Genomic DNA, 18,790 nt, shown 5'->3' on the forward strand with positions numbered 1-18,790 from the left:
TTTTCTAATTGGTTATGATTCAGGTATACTCTCTCTCGGTTCGGATCAAATACAATTCAAGCTCTCACTTCTCTGCTCACAAGGAGTGAAAAAATCTACCTTCCATTTGCATGACAAAGTTTACAGTATAAAACAGAGACTGAATAACATAGAATTATCCGACACCATGAACAAAAAGTACAGCGAAACTTTGACATCAACCAAGTCTATTATTAATCGCATTCCAAGCACAATGGGCAATAAAATCAAAGGTTCAAGTGATACGTTATCAATCTGCCATGTATTGGTACAGAAGACAGCATCGCTTCTGATAGGAAAACTGACAATAAAAAAACAAAAACACCTTACCTAATCTTCTTTCTTTATCGAAAAGAGTAAAATCAAACGTTCATATGGGGGCCAAATCATGCATTCACGGATTATAAAGGCCCCGGGAATGTTCCATTCTCCCTCTGCTCATTCCAGCGCTCAACCTGTCAATGTTCCAAGCAAGGAAGACAGATTATTATGTAGTGGAAGGATAACCGAGATTATACGGTGTGCCTTCCCACGCTTTTGATGCGGAAGCATGGGTTGATGATTGAAAAGGGACAACTTTTTAAAATAAGTAAACAGCAAAGAAGAGCCTTCTACAAGAAAACATTTCAGACAATCTGCAATTTATAGTGTATATACAAGATCGGATAGCTTTTAGAGCCAAGTAAACAAACTTAACCAAGAATACATGCAGGTCAACTGGTCAAGCAACCTTGCAAGTTGCAATTCAAAGTTGCCAATAAAAACTAAGTTTAACCGTAACTCACCCATTCACCAGGGCAAAGAGCACGATAATATTTGGCAAAGCGCACACTCATTGGATTCTTCACCCTTTGCGGCTAAGCACCTGCAATCAGAATGCCAATCTGGTATAAATTAATCTAACCAACACGTATATTCATATGTATATATTGTTTCCAGATGACCCATGAAGCCATGACCAAAATTCCGTCAAGAATTGCATCATCTAACTTCTAGTTCACAGTTAAAGGAGCACAATCAACTTAGATTTACTATGTTTCATCTCAATTCACAGCTAAAAGAGTAGTGCGTCATTGGCTCCTTTAATAGAAACGTACATTCACATGTATATGCCGACAGAGAATGCCAAAAACACACCTGTGGAACTCTATGTATCTGGTGAAACAGTGCCTTGTTTGATTTGTAGTAGGAAAGCGGAAATCTGCTGGGGCAGTCTTAAGCTCAATCTGGGCCCAAGAAACAATGGCTTAGAGTTCATAAAAAGGTCTCAGAACTTGAAAATTCACGATTCAATATCCTTATTAACAAACGCATATATTGTACACAATCATGATTCATCGTCAAACAATTTCTCTTATATTAAAAATTCATTAGGCAACACTACAAAAAGAGAAACCTGGATTAGTGCAACTTTTCTAGTAGATTGATGGTGCCAAGCAACAACTGGTTTTTGCTTACTTTGTCAAAGTTCAGTATCACATTAATCAACTTGCTTTCCTACTCCATAGTCGTACAAACAATAGCAAATATACGTCATTGTCATTTTCAAGAACCGTAATCCATTCTCATTCGCATCATGTCTCTTCTCTTCCTTCAATTTTCAGTTTTCTATAACCCAACTCTTCTCCTACCCCCAATCAATAACTTAATGCATTACGCCATTTTAAAGTTGTTGCAAAATGGCAACAGATACAAATTTCTCCTATATGGAAATTAACTAAAATATCAATTAAATTAATATTAATATCTACATCAAATCATTAATCAACACAGAAAAATCAAATTCAAACAACTGTTTCCATCATAACAATCACTACTATGTCCCCCGGTCAGTTGTTTACAGCATTAAACAAATACGGAGTACTACGTATAAATTCAATGATAATATCAGAAATGAAGAGTAAAGAACATTGGATAGATTCTCCTAAAACGTAAACTAATGTTAATTTTGAAATTCGAAAATTCGTAATCAATAAAGTCAGTAGAAAATGCGACACAATGCTGAGAAGAAGAAGAAGAAGAAGAAGAAGAAGAAGAAGAAGAAGAAGAAGAAGAAGAAAAAGATTGCAGAGAAAGGGAGAAAATAAATTACCTCGTCAGACATGGTTGGATCAGATCAAACAAACTGAACAAATTGTAACAGAAAAAATGGCAAGAGAGAAATTGCGGGTTTGCTAGTATTTATGTTTGGAAAACAAATTATACAATTTTTTTTTTTTTTTTGTTTTTTTTTTTGAAAATATAGCATATCATCCCCATAAGTTTAATATGATGTGCAATTAAGCTTCTTAACTTATAAATATAGCAAATATTAGTTTAGAACCTGTGTAAAAGCTGCACGGGTATATTTAGATAAAATATATAGGGATATTCTCTCACAGTCTCTCAACTTTTTCATTTTCTGATATCTATACTCTTTTAAATGCAAAAAAAACTTTGACCGTCAATAACTCTTGGTTACAAGTTCAGAATACGTTGAACTTTTTTTCCAAATTGATCTTCTTTAAAAGGTCTTCCGTTTAAAAAATAAATTCACCGACGTTTCAACTCGTAGTCGGGAATTATGGTCGGTCAAAGTTTATTCGTTAAATAATGTTTGACCAACCATAACTACTGGCTACGTGTTTAAAAAGCGGTGATTTTTTTTTCAAATTGAAGGCCTTGACGAGATAATTGGTTTGAAAAAAAATTACCATTTTCTGAACTCGTAACAGAGAATTATTGTCGGTCAAAGTTTTTTTGTGAAAAACGAAGGGTACATCATAGAAAACGAAAAAGTTCAGGGGTACACGAGAGAATACCCCAAATATATAAATAAGTTCAATTTTTTTAAGTGACTTTGCAACATTTTATATAAACGATAACTAAAACTTGGGAGAGACGGTCTTTCAATAAGTTATTGAGATGTCAGTCTTCCGTATCTTTTTATTTGTATTTTGTGATCTTTTTGTTGTTGATCCTGACATAATAATTTCATACCTATTTACATAATAAATATACTCATTTTATCTTTAATCATGATTTATACCTATTTTATTAACTTTAGTACCATTTTCACTTAAGATTGTAAAATAGTCTCTCAATAAACTTATTGAGAGACTGTCTCTCAGGAGACCTACTCAAACGTTAAAATGGCAATAAAAAGTGATTTAGTACAAACAAACTACACAGCACCGCTTTAGATATATACTCCCTCCTATTCTGAATAACTCTCCCCATTAGAGAGTGGCATGAGAGTTAAGGATGTTTGAATTAAATAAGCTAAACTATTGTGGTAGGGTGGACTAATTGGAGAGAGGAAAGATATTGTGGGTTATTGTTGTGGGGTGAGCTGATTAAAATAAGTATTGTTATGGGGTGAGCTGATTAAAATAAGTATAAAATTTTATTAAAAAAGGAAAGGGGGGGAATATTGTGACTAAATGAATAAGAAAAGAGGAGAGTTATTTAGAATAGATGGGAGTAATAGCTTATGAGTACTTAATAGGAAACACTTATAAAAGGTTAATACTCCACGATAAATGAATACACTTATACTTTGTACTTTTAGCCATTGGGAGTTACAAACTTACAATCAATTACTAAAACCTATTCATTGCCCATAGCCGAGCACAGCCTAACTACGTGGTGTGCTAACGTATAACCCCTCGCTTCACATGAGACCACAAAAAAGAAGCAAATGAGGTAATATAATGCAAATGAGCTAATATAAGAACAAATATCACTAATAAATAAACTAAAAGGAGTTCTAAGAAAATCTTCTATCCTTCAGTCCTTCACTGCTAAACGACCCCCTGTCCATTACTGTCCATGGTGATATTTGACAAGCTCATCCTCTCAGCTAGCTCGAAGCCAAACGCCATCTCACCTTTGTTTCCGCTATAGACGACTCCCATTCCGACCTCATTCTTTTGCACCCCACCATGATGATACTTCCATTCTCTTCCCTCGCCAGCTCCCCTAAACCCACCTACTTGTTGCAAAATAGCACCGCATCCATGTTGATTTTCACCCCCCCCCCCCCCCCCCCCCCCCCCCCCCCCCCCAATCGCTCCTAGTAGGCTGCCTTTCACCTATGTATTGTCCCCTTACCTTATCCTGGTACAATTTGTACTCCACCATACATCCTTAAGAAACCAATGATCACGATGCTCGGGTTTGGGTTCACATTCTCAAAATCACGTGCATTTCGAATTCTGCCATGCCCATGCAAAGCGTCCTGCACATGTTTCCTTAGGCGCCTCCTTATTAAGATCCCCAAACTCACTCGAGTCACGTACCAATCCCTCCTCCATTCCGCCCTATCTCGGTCAATCAATTATGCGATAAGCATCGAAGGGTTAGCTTCCATATTCTAGAACATCTTAAAGGGTAATAATTTAATTATCTCTTGACAACAATTAATAGTCGTACCTATGCTTAATCAACATTCCTTTTATGGACAATAGAGTTTCAAAAGCTTGGGGATTATCACAAGTAATTGAAACCTACACCTGCAACTGCAAAATGACATGATAAAGATGAATTCCAAAAAATATATGCATTAAATAAAACAAAGACTATACCATTAAATAGCTAGTAAATCATGTAGTTCCAAGAAAGAAGGATAAATATGACCTAACTTTATGGAAATTTGATAACTAGTAAATCATGTAGTTCCAAGAGAAAGGAATAGCTTATACCATTAAATTGAAGAAATGCAATGAAAATTGGGGGTGTTTGTAAGAAATTTGAGAGCACAATAAATCTTCAAAGGGAATAAGAAATATTAAAAAGAGCTTAGGAAAGTATATCCAAATTTAAAAAGACCAAGGCTGAATGTCTAGGGTTTCTCTCCTAGGGTTTCTGTTTTTTCTTCTTTGAATCCTCCTCCTCGATCGAGGCCTCTCTCACGATTTTATATCGTGCTTGGGCTTTTTGTTTTTGCTTTTTGGTGTCTTTGTTTTCTTGTGCAGGTTTCCAGACGATGAGTAATACGTGGGGCCTAACTCGGAGTGGGAAGGAGCATGTTGATGAGGGGGGTGGTGGCAGCCTAGAGGCGTTTGATTGGGAGGAGGGCTTCGTTGAAAAGGCTGAGAGTAATCGATGTATGCTTGTGGGAAAATTATGGGCGTCGAGAGCCGTAAATGTGAAAGCGGCGATTGATACTATGATCAAATTATGGAACCTGTCGAAGCTTGTGGCTGGTAATGTTATTGACGCGAAGGAGAAGACCTTTGTTTTCCGCTTTGATGACGATCGTGATAGGGCTAGGGTTCTTCTTTGGACACCATGGCACTTTGATCGTTTTGTCCGGTGCTTCAATGAGCCTAACGAGGCGTAAACTTTCGATGCTTCTCTCAACCATTTCCTGATTTGGACACGTGTTTATGACCTCCCTATATCGGGTCGTTCCGGTGGGTCCAACGCTCAGAAAATTGGTGCTAGTTTAGGGCAATTCATTGATGTCGATTTGGGTCCTAACACCGAACTGAATAGGGCTATTAGGGTTCGGGTCCTTTATGATATTCGTCAGCCATTGAAACAAAATATCCCTATCCGTATGAAAGAAGGAAAAATTGTCAAGTTCGATGTTAAATATGAAAGACTTCCGCTTTATTGCTATAGTTGTGGGTTTATCGGGCATGGTGAGAAGGATTGTGAACAGGGTCCGTATGAAGACGAAGATCTTATCTATGGGATTGGCTACGGGCATCGCCGTGGAAAGTGACTAAAACTGCGAGTTATGATGGTTAAAGCAAGGCACATCGTGATTTAAATGGTTTATTTGACAAGGAGAAGCAAGAGGATCATGAGAATAATGTGGCTAAGATGATAGAAAAACTTCAAGTCATTGCGCTTGACCTACGCAAAAGAAGGAGCAAGTGAACCGGGAAGGGCGACCTCAACATGAAATGCGAAACGGAGAGGAGGAGAGCGGTGGGTGCTCGGCCAGAAGGGGGAGAGCAGGTTTTGGAGGGGTGGAGTCAGGGAGAAAATGTGGTGGGTAAGGAGGGGGGGTCTTTTGCTGATATGGAATTGAGGGAGAACTATGACAACGAGGTGGAGACACCGATGAGGGAGTCGGGGAATGGTACGGGGGGCACGGGCATGGTGTCTGATGGTATGGGACAGGGTTTTGGGGGTGAAAAGGTTGCGGGTAAGAGTTGGAGGAGGTGGCCGCGAGATGTGCGGGAGATAGTGGCGGCGGTGGGCTAATTTTAGCTATTGAAGGGAAAAGAGGTAGAGAGGAGGACTTGGGAGATGAGGGGTGTAAGCATACGAAATTCTTCATAGACGGGGGCGTCTTAATACCTGAGGCGGAGGTTAAGGGATCTCAAACCCGCCAGGCCCAATGAATCTTCTCAGCCTCAACTGTGGGGGTCTGGGCAACCCCGACACGGTGCGTGCCCTTTGTGCTTTAGTGCAAAGGGAAGCCCCGGCCATGATCTTTTTATGCGAGACAAAGCTTTGTGGTCGTGAAATGCGGAGGGTTCGGGAGAAATTAGAAGGGTATTACGGGTTGGAAGTGGATAGCATGGGGAGATCGGGTGGTCTTGCTTTTTTGTGGAAGAAGGACATAGAGTGTATCTTTGTGTCTATTTCGGTACATTATATTTACTTCACGGTTTGTGAGGGTGACAAAAATTGGAGAGTCACGGGTTTCTATGGGTGGCCGTCTGTGTCTGAGCGCCATCTTTCTTGGGAGTTACTTCGTGTCCTTAAGGGTCAGATGGACCTTCCTTGGGTATGCATTGGAGGCTTTAATGAGATCCTCTACTCGACGGAAATGAAAGGTGGGAGCCGACCGCAGTGGCAAATGAATAATTTCCAAAGAGCGGTGGATGAGTGCGGTTTACGGATGTTCGATAGGAAGGATATCAATTCACTTATGACAATGGGCAGATTGGGGATGCAAATAGACAAAGCATGCTGGACCGTGCTATGTGCAACGAACCATGGCTTGATATGTTTTCGTATGCGACCCTACACCATCTTGATCGGGAGTGGTCTGACCACGCACCTATCAAGCTTATCCTTGACAAGCGGAGTACTGAAGCGGTGACAAAGGGAGGCTTCAAGTTTGAGCAGATTTGGTTGGGTGAAGAGGGGTGTGAGGATGCGGTGCAGCGCAGGGTGATCTTGTGAGGACTTTGAGGGAGTGTGCCAGGGAGCTCCAAGGGTGGAAAAAAAACGAGTATTTGGAAGATTAAACGAAGCATCGAGCTGAAACAAAAAAACTCTATCACGGCTTAATGGGGAGGAAAGTGCGGAGAGCAATGTGAGAAAGAGGAAGAAAATAGTCGCGAAAATTGGTGATCTGAGCCGGCAGGAGGAGCTTTACTGGAGACAACGTTCTAGGGCGTTATGGTTGAAAGACGGAGACCGGTACACGAAATTTTTTCATAATAAAGCAGGGGAGAGGAAAAGAAAGAATTTCATTGGGATTCTTATCGATGATGCGGGGGTAGAGCGCGTAGGGGGTGAGGCCGTTTCTAAAGTGGCGAATGACTATTTTGTGGAGCTGTTTACGACATCAAATCCTATCAATTTTGAGGATGTTCTTAATGGGCTCGAAGGGCGAGTGACAGATCAAATGAACGGATACTTGACAGCTGATTATACTGAGGACGATATTGTTGAGGCACTTAATCAAATGCACTCACTTAAGACTCCTGGCCCGGATGGTATGAATGGTCTCTTTTTCCAGTCTTATTGGCACTTAGTTGGCTCGGGTGTGGTGACCACTGTGCTCGAAATTTTGAGGGGCGAGCGATCTTCAGCTGAGGTAAATAAGACTAATATTGTTTTAATTCCGAAGAAAAAATAACCAGACAAAATTCGTGATTTTCGGCCCATTAGTCTATGTAATGTGGTGTACATGCTTGTGTCTAAAGTCCTTGCGAACTGGCTGAAACTTTTCCTTGAAAAAATTATCTCGGAAAATCAGAGTGCCTTTACTCCGGATAGATTAATCACTGACAATATCCTTATTGCTTTTGAGGTCTTTCACCACATGAAAAATGCGAGACAATTAGATGGTCATATGGCGATCAAACTTGACATGGCGAAGGCATATGATAGAGTGGAATGAGAGTTTCTGAGACGGGTTTTATTAACTATGGGTTTTGATGGAACTTGGGTTCAACGAGTGATGGAGTGCGTCTCATCTGTCTCATTCTCGGTTCTTATTAATGGAGTGCCGTCACCGGAATTTCGACCATCTCGACGCCTGAGACAAGGGGACCCATTATCTCCGTATTTATTTATTTTATGCGCCCAGGATTTGTCTAATCTGCTAAGGCGAGCTATTGAGAATGAGGCCATCCACGGAATCCGGATATCGGCCAGTGCACCTCCCATTTCTCACCTCCTGTTCGCGGATGATAACATCTTCTTTGTTAAAGCTAATGTGGAGGAGGCGGATGTAGTTAACGGTCTTCTAAGGTGATATGAGGCAGCGTCTGGGCAGCTGGTGAGTTTGGAAAAGACTACGGTATCTTTTAGTAAGGGTGTTCCGGAGGAGAGAAGACAGCTTGTGGCGGCTAGGTTAGGGGTGGGGATTGTTGAGGAGCAAGCTCGGTACCTAGGACTTCCTACGATAGTTGGGAGATCGAAAAAAATACTGACGGACATTATTCGAGATAAGCTGTGCAAAAGACTTCAAGGATGGCGCGGGAAGTTGTTGTCGAGAGCTGGTAAGGAGATTCTGTAACACCCCCATACTCCGAGTGCCTTACCAGGACCACTCAGGTATGGAGACATCACCATCTCGGTTGCCCGAGGTATGATAATCAAACAACAACGATAAAGAAACAACATTTATTATTAATCGTTTAATGAATGAATACAATCCTTGAAACCCCAAACTGATAGTAAAATACATTATTCCAAACTGTCTACTCAAACTGAAATGTAAATAAAGCTAAACTACAGCGGAAGACTCTATTGTCACGTCGTGGCCATCCCAGCTATCCCGTATCATCTCTATACCTGCTCAATATCTGCTCACCATCCCCGAATGGATCACCGCAGGTTTTCAAAACAACACCGGGTCGCACTAATCACACAATCAAAATAAATAACAACAACAAGACAAATAGACAAAATTTGAATCATCACACACACACAACCACATCCAACCAACCGTCTCAATCACCGATCGTCCACTGGACCAGCCACGCCGCTGGGGACCGCAGCCGTTCCCACCTAAGCCCCGCTCATCGTACGAGCGATAACCCTGTATCATTAATGTGCACATCCCTTCTGTGGCGGGTTCCACAGAAGGCGAAACTAGGGCGTGAGATCACTCCCGCAAGTGACCCCACTCAGCCGAGAACGCATCTCGAGAACCATCACAAACACAACCACAATCACAATCACAATTACAATCAACAAATCAATTAACTAATTACAGCACATCACCAATATCCCATTATGGGACTAATACGAGTAGAAATCCTACCCGGAAAGCACACAAGGCATCGGTATCTACAAATGTCTCAAAACGCCTCTTCTATGAACTCTCCTCCTAACATAAACATACGAATACTACTATTCAATCACTTATTCACAAAAACCCCCAATTACTAAAATTAGGGTTTCACTAATCTTATCAAAACGTTATAAAAATTATGCTAGAAGCTTACCCTCGACGCAACGAATCCAACGACACAAACTACGATGCAATCCGACCGTCCGATCTCCGGAATTGTTAAGGACGCGATTAGGAAGATGATCGATCGCTTTCTCTCTTAAACAGGTTTTAGGTTTTGGTAAAAGTGATTTAGAATAAAGACGAATTGATTTAAATACCTTAATCGCGTAATTAACAAAACCCGAGAAAAACCCCCCGATAAACCGGACACTCGATCGAGTACCCAAGGTACTCGATCGAGTACCCCCCTACTCGATCGAGTGCCCCAGCTACTCGATCGAGTGCCCAACAGGTCAGAAACTATTCTATTCTGCGACACACCCCTTACTCGACAGAGTAAGGGCTACTCGATAGAGTACCCCCAAGACCATAAATACGGAGTATTACAGTCTTCCCTCCTTAAAAGGAACTTCGTCCCCGAAGTTCAAACCACTACCAAACAAAGGTACCCCCATAAGCTTCCCGACTCGAAGGTCCAAAATAAACACAACGTAAAACATGCTACTAACCCACTTATCCCGACAAACATACCGACACAACATAAACAAGAGGGTGTAAAAACTCTTAAAAACTCTCGCGATCACCTCCTACCCCCCTAAAAGAAACAAGGTTACGTCCTCGTAACCATACATACCTGATCAAAAAGGAAAGGGTAACGCTCTTTCATGATATCCTCCGCCTCCCATGTAGCTTCCTCAGTCTCATGGTTAGACCAAAGGATCTTAAGCAACACTGTCTCACCACTCCTGGTCTTTCTAACTTTTCGGTCTAGGATCTGCTTAGGCACCTCAAGGTACGATAAAGACTCATCCAGCTCTAAGCTCTCTGCCTCCAACACATGCGACGGGTCACTCACATACTTCCGCAACTGCGATACATGAAACACATTATGCACTCTCTCCAAAGCGACGGTAAAGCCAAACGATAAGCCACTTCCCCAACTCGCTCTAAGATCTCATAAGGCCCTATAAACTTCTGACTTAGCTTGCCTCTCTTCCCAAATCTCATAACTCCACGCATAGGAGACACTTTCAGAAGAACCTTGTCCCCAACCTGAAACTCTATGTCCCGACGATGTAGATCTCGCATAACTCTTACGTCGATCCCGAGCTCTCATCCGTTCCCTGATCATCTTAATCTGTTCCACCATCTCATGTACCATCTCCGGTCCTAAAACCACTGCCTCAGCACTATCGTCCCAACAGATTGGACTCCTACATCTCCTCCCATACAAAGCTTCAAACGGTGCCATACCAATACTAGTGTGATAGCTGTTGTTGTAAGAAAACTCTATCAAGTCCAACCTCTGCTCCCAGCTACCACCAAAATCCATCACACAAGCTCGCAACATATCCTCAAGAGTCTTGATTGTTCTCTCAGTCTGCCCATCTGTCGCAGGATGAAATGCTGTACTCATCTTCAAAGCTGTTCCCAACGATTCCTGCAACTCCTTCCAAAACCTTGAGATAAACCTCGCATCTCTGTCAGACACTATGTCCTTAGGGACTCCATGTAACTTAAGCACGTTCTTTCGATAGGCCATAGCCAGTTGTGCCTTAGTCCATGTATCTTTCATTGGAACAAAGTGAGCTGACTTGGTCAACCGATCCACTATCACCCAAATCATATTGTTACCTTGTTGACTCTTAGGTAAACCCACAATAAAATCCATGGAAATGGATTCCCACTTCCATTCAGGCACCTCCAAGGACTGAACCTTACCTTGTGGTCTTCTCTGTTCCCCTTTAACTCTCTGGCATGTCAAACAACGGGACACAAACTCAAATTGTCTCTTTCTTCATTCCGAGCCACCAAAACGTTTTCTTCAGATCTTTGTAAAGCTTGTCTCCACCTGGATGAACTGAATATGGTGTGCAATGCGCTTCTGTCATGATTGTCTTTTTCAACTCCTCATCATTAGGAACACACCACCTACCATCGAACCTCAAACTACCATCTGTATGTATCGAAAACCGGGACACTGTCCCTTTCTCTACTCCAGCTCTCCACTCCACTATCTTAGGATCCAAAGCCTGCTTATCCCGAATGTCATCATAAAACTCAAGCTGTACTGTCATATCACTCATGGTATCTCCTTTCTGCATCATATGAATCCCAAGGCTCGCTACTTCCTCTCTCAACCTCATCAAGGATAGAGCTGTACACAAGGAATGTACACTCTTCCTACTCAAAGCATCAGCAACCACATTGGCCTTTCCTTCATGGTAGATGATTTCCATGTCGTAGTCGCCAATCAGCTCCATCCACCTCCTCTGTCTCATGTTCAACTCCTTCTGCGTGTAGATGTACTTGAGACTCTTGTGATCCGAAAATACCTTAAAGATTGCTCCATAAAGGTAGTGCCTCCAAATCTTGAGAGCAAACACCACTGCACCCAATTCCAGGTCATGAGTAGGGTAGTTCTCCTCATAAGGCTTCAACTGCCTAGAAGCATAGGCAATTACTTTACCATTCTGCATCAACACACATCCCAACCCATTCTCCGAAGCATCGGTATAAACCTCAAAATTCTCGCTCCCTTCAGGCAATGCCAAGACAGGAGCTGTGGTTAAACGCTCCTTTAAGGTTTGGAACGCCTTCTCACAACTCTCATCCCAACGAAACCTGTTCTCTTTCCTCATCAACGCTGTCATCGGTCTAGCTATCTTGGAAAAATCCTTCACAACCGCCCGTAGTACCCGGCTAAACCCAAGAAACTCCTTACCTCGGCCGACATTCTTCTGTGCTTCCCACTTTGTCACTGCCTCAATCTTCGCCGGATCCACAACTACCCCATCTTTAGAGATTACATGCCCCAGAAAAGCAACTTTCTCCAACCAAAACTCACACTTAGACAACTTAGCATACAGCTCATGATCTCTCAACGTCCGCAACACGACCCTCGGATGCTCCTCATGCTCCTCCTTAGTCTTAGAGTAGACTAAGATATCATCGATAAACACTACTACGAACCGATCCAAGAACGTCCGAAGATCCTATTCATCAAATCCATAAACACCGCCGCGCATTGGACAACCCAAATGGCATCACCACATACTCATAATGGCCATACCTCGACGTGAAAGTTGTCTTCGGTATGTCCACATCTCTAATCTTCACCTGATGGTATCCCGATCTCAAATCGATCTTAGAAAAGACCGTTGCACCACTCAACCGATCAAACAGGTCATCTATCCTTGGCAAAGGATACTTGTTCTTTATCGTCACACGGTTCGGCTCCCGTGTAATCTATGCACACCTCAAACTCCCATCTTTCTTCTTCACGAACGAATCGGTGCTCCCCAAGGCGATACACTTGGCCTAATGTATCCCTTCTCTATCAAATCATCCAACTGCTTCCTAAGTTCCTCCATCTCCTTAGGACCCATCCGGTACGGTGCCTTAGAGATTGGCCCCGTCCCCGGCTTCAACTCAACGGTGAAATCTATCTCCCTCTTCGGTGGCAACCCGGAATCTCTTCTGGAAAGACATCTCGCATACTCTCCCACCACTGGTATCTCCTCAATCGCCGGCTCTCTATCCGGTCGTCTCTCACGTGGCACAAAATCCGAGGACATCCCTTCCTCAGATACGACTTCAAAGTGACAGATGCAATCAACTTAACTTTGGGTTTGACTAGAAACCCACGATAAGACACACTTACACCCTTAGGACCTCTTAGCGACACTCTCTTCGATGACATCTATCTTAGCCTTATACTTCCCTAACCAATCCATCCCAACTATCATCTCAAAACCATTAAAAGGAAACTCTAGCAAGTCTACAAGGAAATCGACTTGCCCAACTATCAAAGATACATCTCTAAACAACCTCCCACACGATACCGACTCACCCGAAGGTATGAAAACTTGCTCCCTAACAGACTCATATACTCTCAAACCCAACTGTTTTACATGACTCGAAGACACAAACGACCGAGAAGCCCCCGAATCAAACAAAACAAACGTAGGAATACCATTAACAAGGAATGTACCGGTGATAACGTGCGCATCCTCCTCACCGCCTTCTTGTCCATCATGAACAACTTGCCATCGGTCTTCCGCCCACCTCCCTGACAAGACTAGGCGATGCGGTCGGCTTAGCACCCGACCCTTGATTGTTGTTGTTGTTGTTCATCGGTGTCTTCGATAAGAATTACCGCCGTTGCGGTTGCCTCCACTCGATAGCTCGACCTCCCCGTTTGGCCATGATCCACTGGTCCGTTGCTCGCAAAGCTCTGTGCGGGTCTCGAAAAGATCTCGGTGCGCTCGTGCACTCATGTCTCTTGTGGCCTACGCCACCACAACCAAAGCAGTCACTCCCCACCGTTGCTCACACTCCCACGACCTCGCCCAAAGGAAGTTCCGGCGCTAAACCCGGAACTTAAGAAAATCCCTTAGATTGATTGTGGTTGCCTTTCTTGTAATTAGATTGGCCACCACCCTCGCTCTCCGACTTCCTCTTCTCTCCACCGACCTCTCCCGAGCCATCTCCACTAGTCTCTCGGCTCTCCCCACCTCTCATATGCTTCCTTCACATCAGTGAGGACTCCCACGGGTAACTTATCCATAATTTTCGTGGTTAGTCCACTCTCAAACCTCAAAGCCAAATTCTCATCACTCAAACCCATGTCCTCAGCATATCTGGATTTCTCATTAAACTGCCTGTAGTACTCAGCCACAGACATCTCAGCCGTCATCTTGAACTTGTCGAACTCCTCCCTCAACTTACTCCTTACATGCTCTGGCACGAACTCCTTCCTCACAGCTCTACGAAACTCCTCCCAAGGTATAGCAGGTAACCCCTGGTTGGTATACATCTCCTTGGCACTCACTTTCACGGAATCCCACCACTTGCCACCGCCTCCCTCGGATAGAATGCAGCCTCTGATCCACTCTCATCTCATCCGGACAGCGAACTAAATCCAGTATGTTCTCCATCTCCCTCAGCCAACTATCAAGGTGGTTAGGCTCCTCAACTCCCTTGTACTCCTTCGGGTTAAACCTTGCGATATAGAGGCTGACTTTAGCATGGTCAACCTCCTTCTCCTTACTCTTGTCCTTGTCCTCATTCACTCTCTTCAGGGTCTCTGTAAGAGCGTCTTGATGTTCCAACATTTTAACGATGTCATCCGTAGTCATAACCTCAGCTCTCGCGTACAAAGCGTTTCTCTTGGGCGGCATCTTGAAGCTATAGAAGAAAGGGATAAACATAAACACGCGTACTAATCCTCAAAACACGAACACGCGTTGCCCAGAACCCACTCGATCGAGTATCCAAACCCACTCGATCGAGTAACGGGCTACTCGATCGAGTGCCCCCATGTACTCGATCGAGTACCCAAACTCCAGAACCAAACAGACCTTCTGATCTCTAACCCACTCGATCGAGTATCTAGGCTACTCGATCGAGTGACTTCCTACTCGATCGAGTACCCTAGTTACTCGATCGAGTGCCCCAAAACTCGTTTACGGACTCAAAATCGCCAAAAACCTACCCGATCGAGTTAGTCTCACTCGATCAAGTACCCCCAATACGTACAAGCTACCCGCATGTTATTCGTATACTAACATGCCAATTTATCAAACCTCATTATATTCTAACAAATAGGCTACGCATCTATTCTACTAATCAACGAAATCAATTCATCATGCTATTAAAGCCACATTATAAACATCCAACATGTTATCATTTCATTAACATGTTCCACATATCATTATTTTCTTTCACACGCTCAACTTCCTATTTCAACACCAAACATTCATCACACTTCATCACTTTATTGCACAAGTCACTAAGCACATACATGACTCAAACACATTTTCCCCACGTGACCGGTTCAAAGTTGTAAGGCGACCCCTTGCGACTTTAGGACGTCTCCCAAGCCTTTGCACTAGCTCCTACAACTTTTACCCGGGTTCATTTTAATTGACTCTCTACGTTCATTAAGTTCATTGGTTACGGGTTTCGGGATCGTCGCTCGATACCATTTGTAACACCCCCATACTCCGAGTGCCTTACCAGACCACTCGGGTATGGAGACATCACCATCTCGGTTGCCGAGGTATGATAATCAAACAACAAATGATAAAGAAACAACATTTATTATTAATCGTTTAATGAATGAATACAATCCTTGAAACCCCAAACTGATAGTAAAATACATTATTCCAAACTGTCTACTCAAACTGAAATGTAAATAAAGCTAAACTACGAGCGGAAGACTCTATTGTCACGTCGTGGCCATCCCAAACTATCCCGTATCATCTCTATACCGCTCAATATCTGCTCACCATCCCCGAATGGATCACCGCAGTTTTTCAAAACAACACCGGGTCAGACTAATCACACAATCAAAATAAATAACAACAACAAGACAAATAGACAATTTGAATCTGTCACACACACACACAACCACATCCAACCAACCGTCTCAATCACCGATCGTCCACTGGACCACCACCAGGGGGGACCGCAGCCGTTCCCACCTAAGCCCCGCTCATCGTACGAGCGATAACCCCGTATCATTAATGTGCACATCCCTTCGTGGCGGGTTCCACGAAGGCGAAACTAGGGCGTGAGATCACTCCCGCAAGTGACCCCACTCAGCCGAGAACGCATCTCGAGAACCATCACAAACACAACCACAATCACAATCACAATTACAATCAACAAATCAATTAACTAATTACAGCACATCACCAATATCCCATTATGGGACTAATACTGAGTAGGAAATCCTACCTGGAAAGCACACAAGCATTTGACGGTATCTACAAAATGCTCAAAACGCCTCTTCTATGAACTCTCCTCCTAACATAAACATACGAATACTACTATTCAATCACTTATTCACAAAAACCCCCAATTACTAAAATTAGGGTTTCACTAATCTTATCAAAACGTTATAAAAATTATGCTAGAAGATTACCCTCGACGCAACGAATCCAACGACACAAACTACGATGCAATCCGACCGTCTGATCTCCGGGAATTGTTAAGGACGCGATTAGGAAGATGACTGACTGCTTTCTCTCTTAAACAGGTTTTAGGTTTTGGTAAAAGTGATTTAGAATAAAGACGAATTGATTTAAATACCTTAATCGCGTAATTAACAAAACCCGAGAAAAACCCCCGATAAACCGGACACTCGATCGAGTACCCAAGGTACTCGATCGAGTACCCCCCTACTCGATCGAGTGCCCCAGCTACTCGATCGAGTGCCCAACAGGTCAGAAACTATTCTATTCTGCGACACACCCCTTACTCGACAGAGTAAGGGCTACTCGATAGAGTACCCCCAAGACCATAAATACGGAGTATTACAGATTCTTATAAAGGCAGTTGCCAATTCACTCCCTACCTATGTGATGAGTGTTTTCAAAATTCCCGTCAACTTTTGCAACGAGCTTCGATCGATGGTTTCGCGGTTTTTGTGGGGTCATGAAGAAGGGAAGCGGGGTATGGCGTGGGTATCGTGGAAGGCTATGGGTAGACCGAAGGCAATGGGAGGGCTGAGCTTTCGTGATTTTGAGAATTTTAACCTCGCCCTCTTAGGGAAACAAGCCTGGAGGCTTGCGATCGATGCTGATTGCTTATGGGTCCGTCTTATGAAGGCTAAGTACTTCCCGAATGGTAACTTTATGGCTGATTCGATGGGTCATGAACCTAGCTATACATGGCGTGGTATTGTTGAGGTGAGGGCTATGCTCGAGAAGGGCTTGCGAAGGTGAATTGGCGATGGATTGGAGACGAAAGTATGGGGTAATGCTTGGATCCCGGGCACACAAACGGGATGGGTTATTTCACCTTGTGTGGAGGGGGACGAGACAATGTGTGTGGTAGATCTGTTGGAAGCGGATGTGGGTGGCTGGAATAGGGGGCGTCTCTCTGAGGTGTTTTTGTCGTTCGAGTTGGAGCGAATTCTTAGAATTCGAATTAGCCCGAATCGACCGAAGGATACATGGTACTGGGGTCTTGAGCGTGATGGGATATACACGGTCTGCTCTGCTTATAAGATGATGTTGGGTGTGTTATATGATTTGACGGAGGGGTCGAGTTGGGAACGGGAGAAATCGCTTTGGAACAAGCTCTGGAAAGCTCCGGTTTGGCCACGCGTAAAGCTCTTCTTCGGGCAACTCTGTCGAGAAGCTCTGGCCATAAAAGCAAACATTACGGCTCGAGTAGGAGGTAAGTCTCTTTTATGTCCCTTTTGTCTTTCTTATGCTGAGTCTAGTATCCATTTGTTTCGGGATTGCAGTATGGCGGGTTGTGTGTGGGAGGGTATGGACTTAGCGATTGAGGTAGGACGGGACTCTTTTGACATTAAAAAGTGGATTGAGGCGGTTTGGAGCGAATTAGGTGTGCTGGCGTACGGGAAGGTAATGGTTGGGTGCTGGGCAATCTGGGAACATCGAAACAAGGTGGTTTTTGATGGTTTAGCGGTTGACCCGAGAGTAATAGTGCGAGGGGCGAATGATGTGCTAGGCCGAAGGTGTGGGGGAGGGGGTATGTGCGGGAATTGTGAAGAGGCGTGGAAGGAGGGGTGTCGATGAAGGAGGGGGGCAGGAGGGGTGGAAGCCGACTAGGAGGAGTTTTCTTAAAATTAATGTGGACGCTGGGGTGAAGGAGGGAGAGGAGGTAAGAACGGGAGTCGTTTGCCGGGATGAGGGAGGTCGGGTCTTATGGGGGCTCCCGCACAACCATGGAGTATATTGGGAGGTTCATGTCGCCGAAGGCCGTGGCGGTGATGGATGGATTGGAAGAAGCCAAACGTAGAGGGCACCAGCAAGTGGAGGTGGAGAGTGATTGTCTTCAAGTCGTGGAGGCGCTGCGTCGGAAGGAGCATGGCAGAAGCATGTTTTCACTTATTATTGATGAAATTAATCATTTAGTTCTAATTTTATTTCTGTTTCTTGGTCTCATACTAGTCGTATAAACAATAGCGTTGCTCATTCTTTAGCTCATTTAGTACCACGTGTTTTGGGTCGTTCGGTCTGGGAAGGTTTACTCCTCCGAATGCGAATAGTGCTGTAATATTTGATTTATCGTTATTATAGAATACCTTCGGGTTTCTTTTTTTTTTAAAAAAAAAAAAAAAAAAAAAAAAAAAAAGAGCTTAGGAAATGACGGCAA

The 18,790-nt window shown here is 43.4% G+C and overlaps 3 protein-coding genes and 1 pseudogene across 3 annotated transcripts; 3 read left to right on the forward strand and 1 right to left on the reverse strand.

The window, feature by feature from the left end:
- Positions 1–189: 189 nt before the first annotated feature.
- Positions 190–2,237, reverse strand: LOC141592458 (cytochrome c oxidase subunit 6b-2-like; annotated as a pseudogene).
- Positions 2,238–6,352: 4,115 nt separating this feature from the next.
- LOC141590463 (uncharacterized) lies at positions 6,353–8,092 on the forward strand. The gene is made up of 4 exons (XM_074411055.1): positions 6,353–6,745; positions 6,904–7,134; positions 7,262–7,786; positions 7,949–8,092. Exons 1-4 carry the CDS (start codon positions 6,353–6,355, stop codon positions 8,090–8,092), a joined length of 1,293 nt encoding a protein of 430 aa, XP_074267156.1.
- Positions 8,093–17,073: 8,981 nt separating this feature from the next.
- Positions 17,074–17,388, forward strand: LOC141590464 (putative mitochondrial protein AtMg00310). Its single transcript, XM_074411056.1, has one exon. It carries the CDS (start codon positions 17,074–17,076, stop codon positions 17,386–17,388), a length of 315 nt encoding a protein of 104 aa, XP_074267157.1.
- A 99-nt stretch (positions 17,389–17,487) lies between these two features.
- LOC141590465 (uncharacterized) lies at positions 17,488–18,210 on the forward strand. Its single transcript, XM_074411057.1, has one exon. The coding sequence runs from the start codon at positions 17,488–17,490 to the stop codon at positions 18,208–18,210; it is 723 nt and encodes a 240-aa protein (XP_074267158.1).
- Positions 18,211–18,790: the final 580 nt, after the last annotated feature.

This window comes from Silene latifolia, chromosome 7, assembly GCF_048544455.1.
Source record: "Silene latifolia isolate original U9 population chromosome 7, ASM4854445v1, whole genome shotgun sequence".
Lineage (NCBI taxonomy): Eukaryota > Viridiplantae > Streptophyta > Magnoliopsida > Caryophyllales > Caryophyllaceae > Silene > Silene latifolia.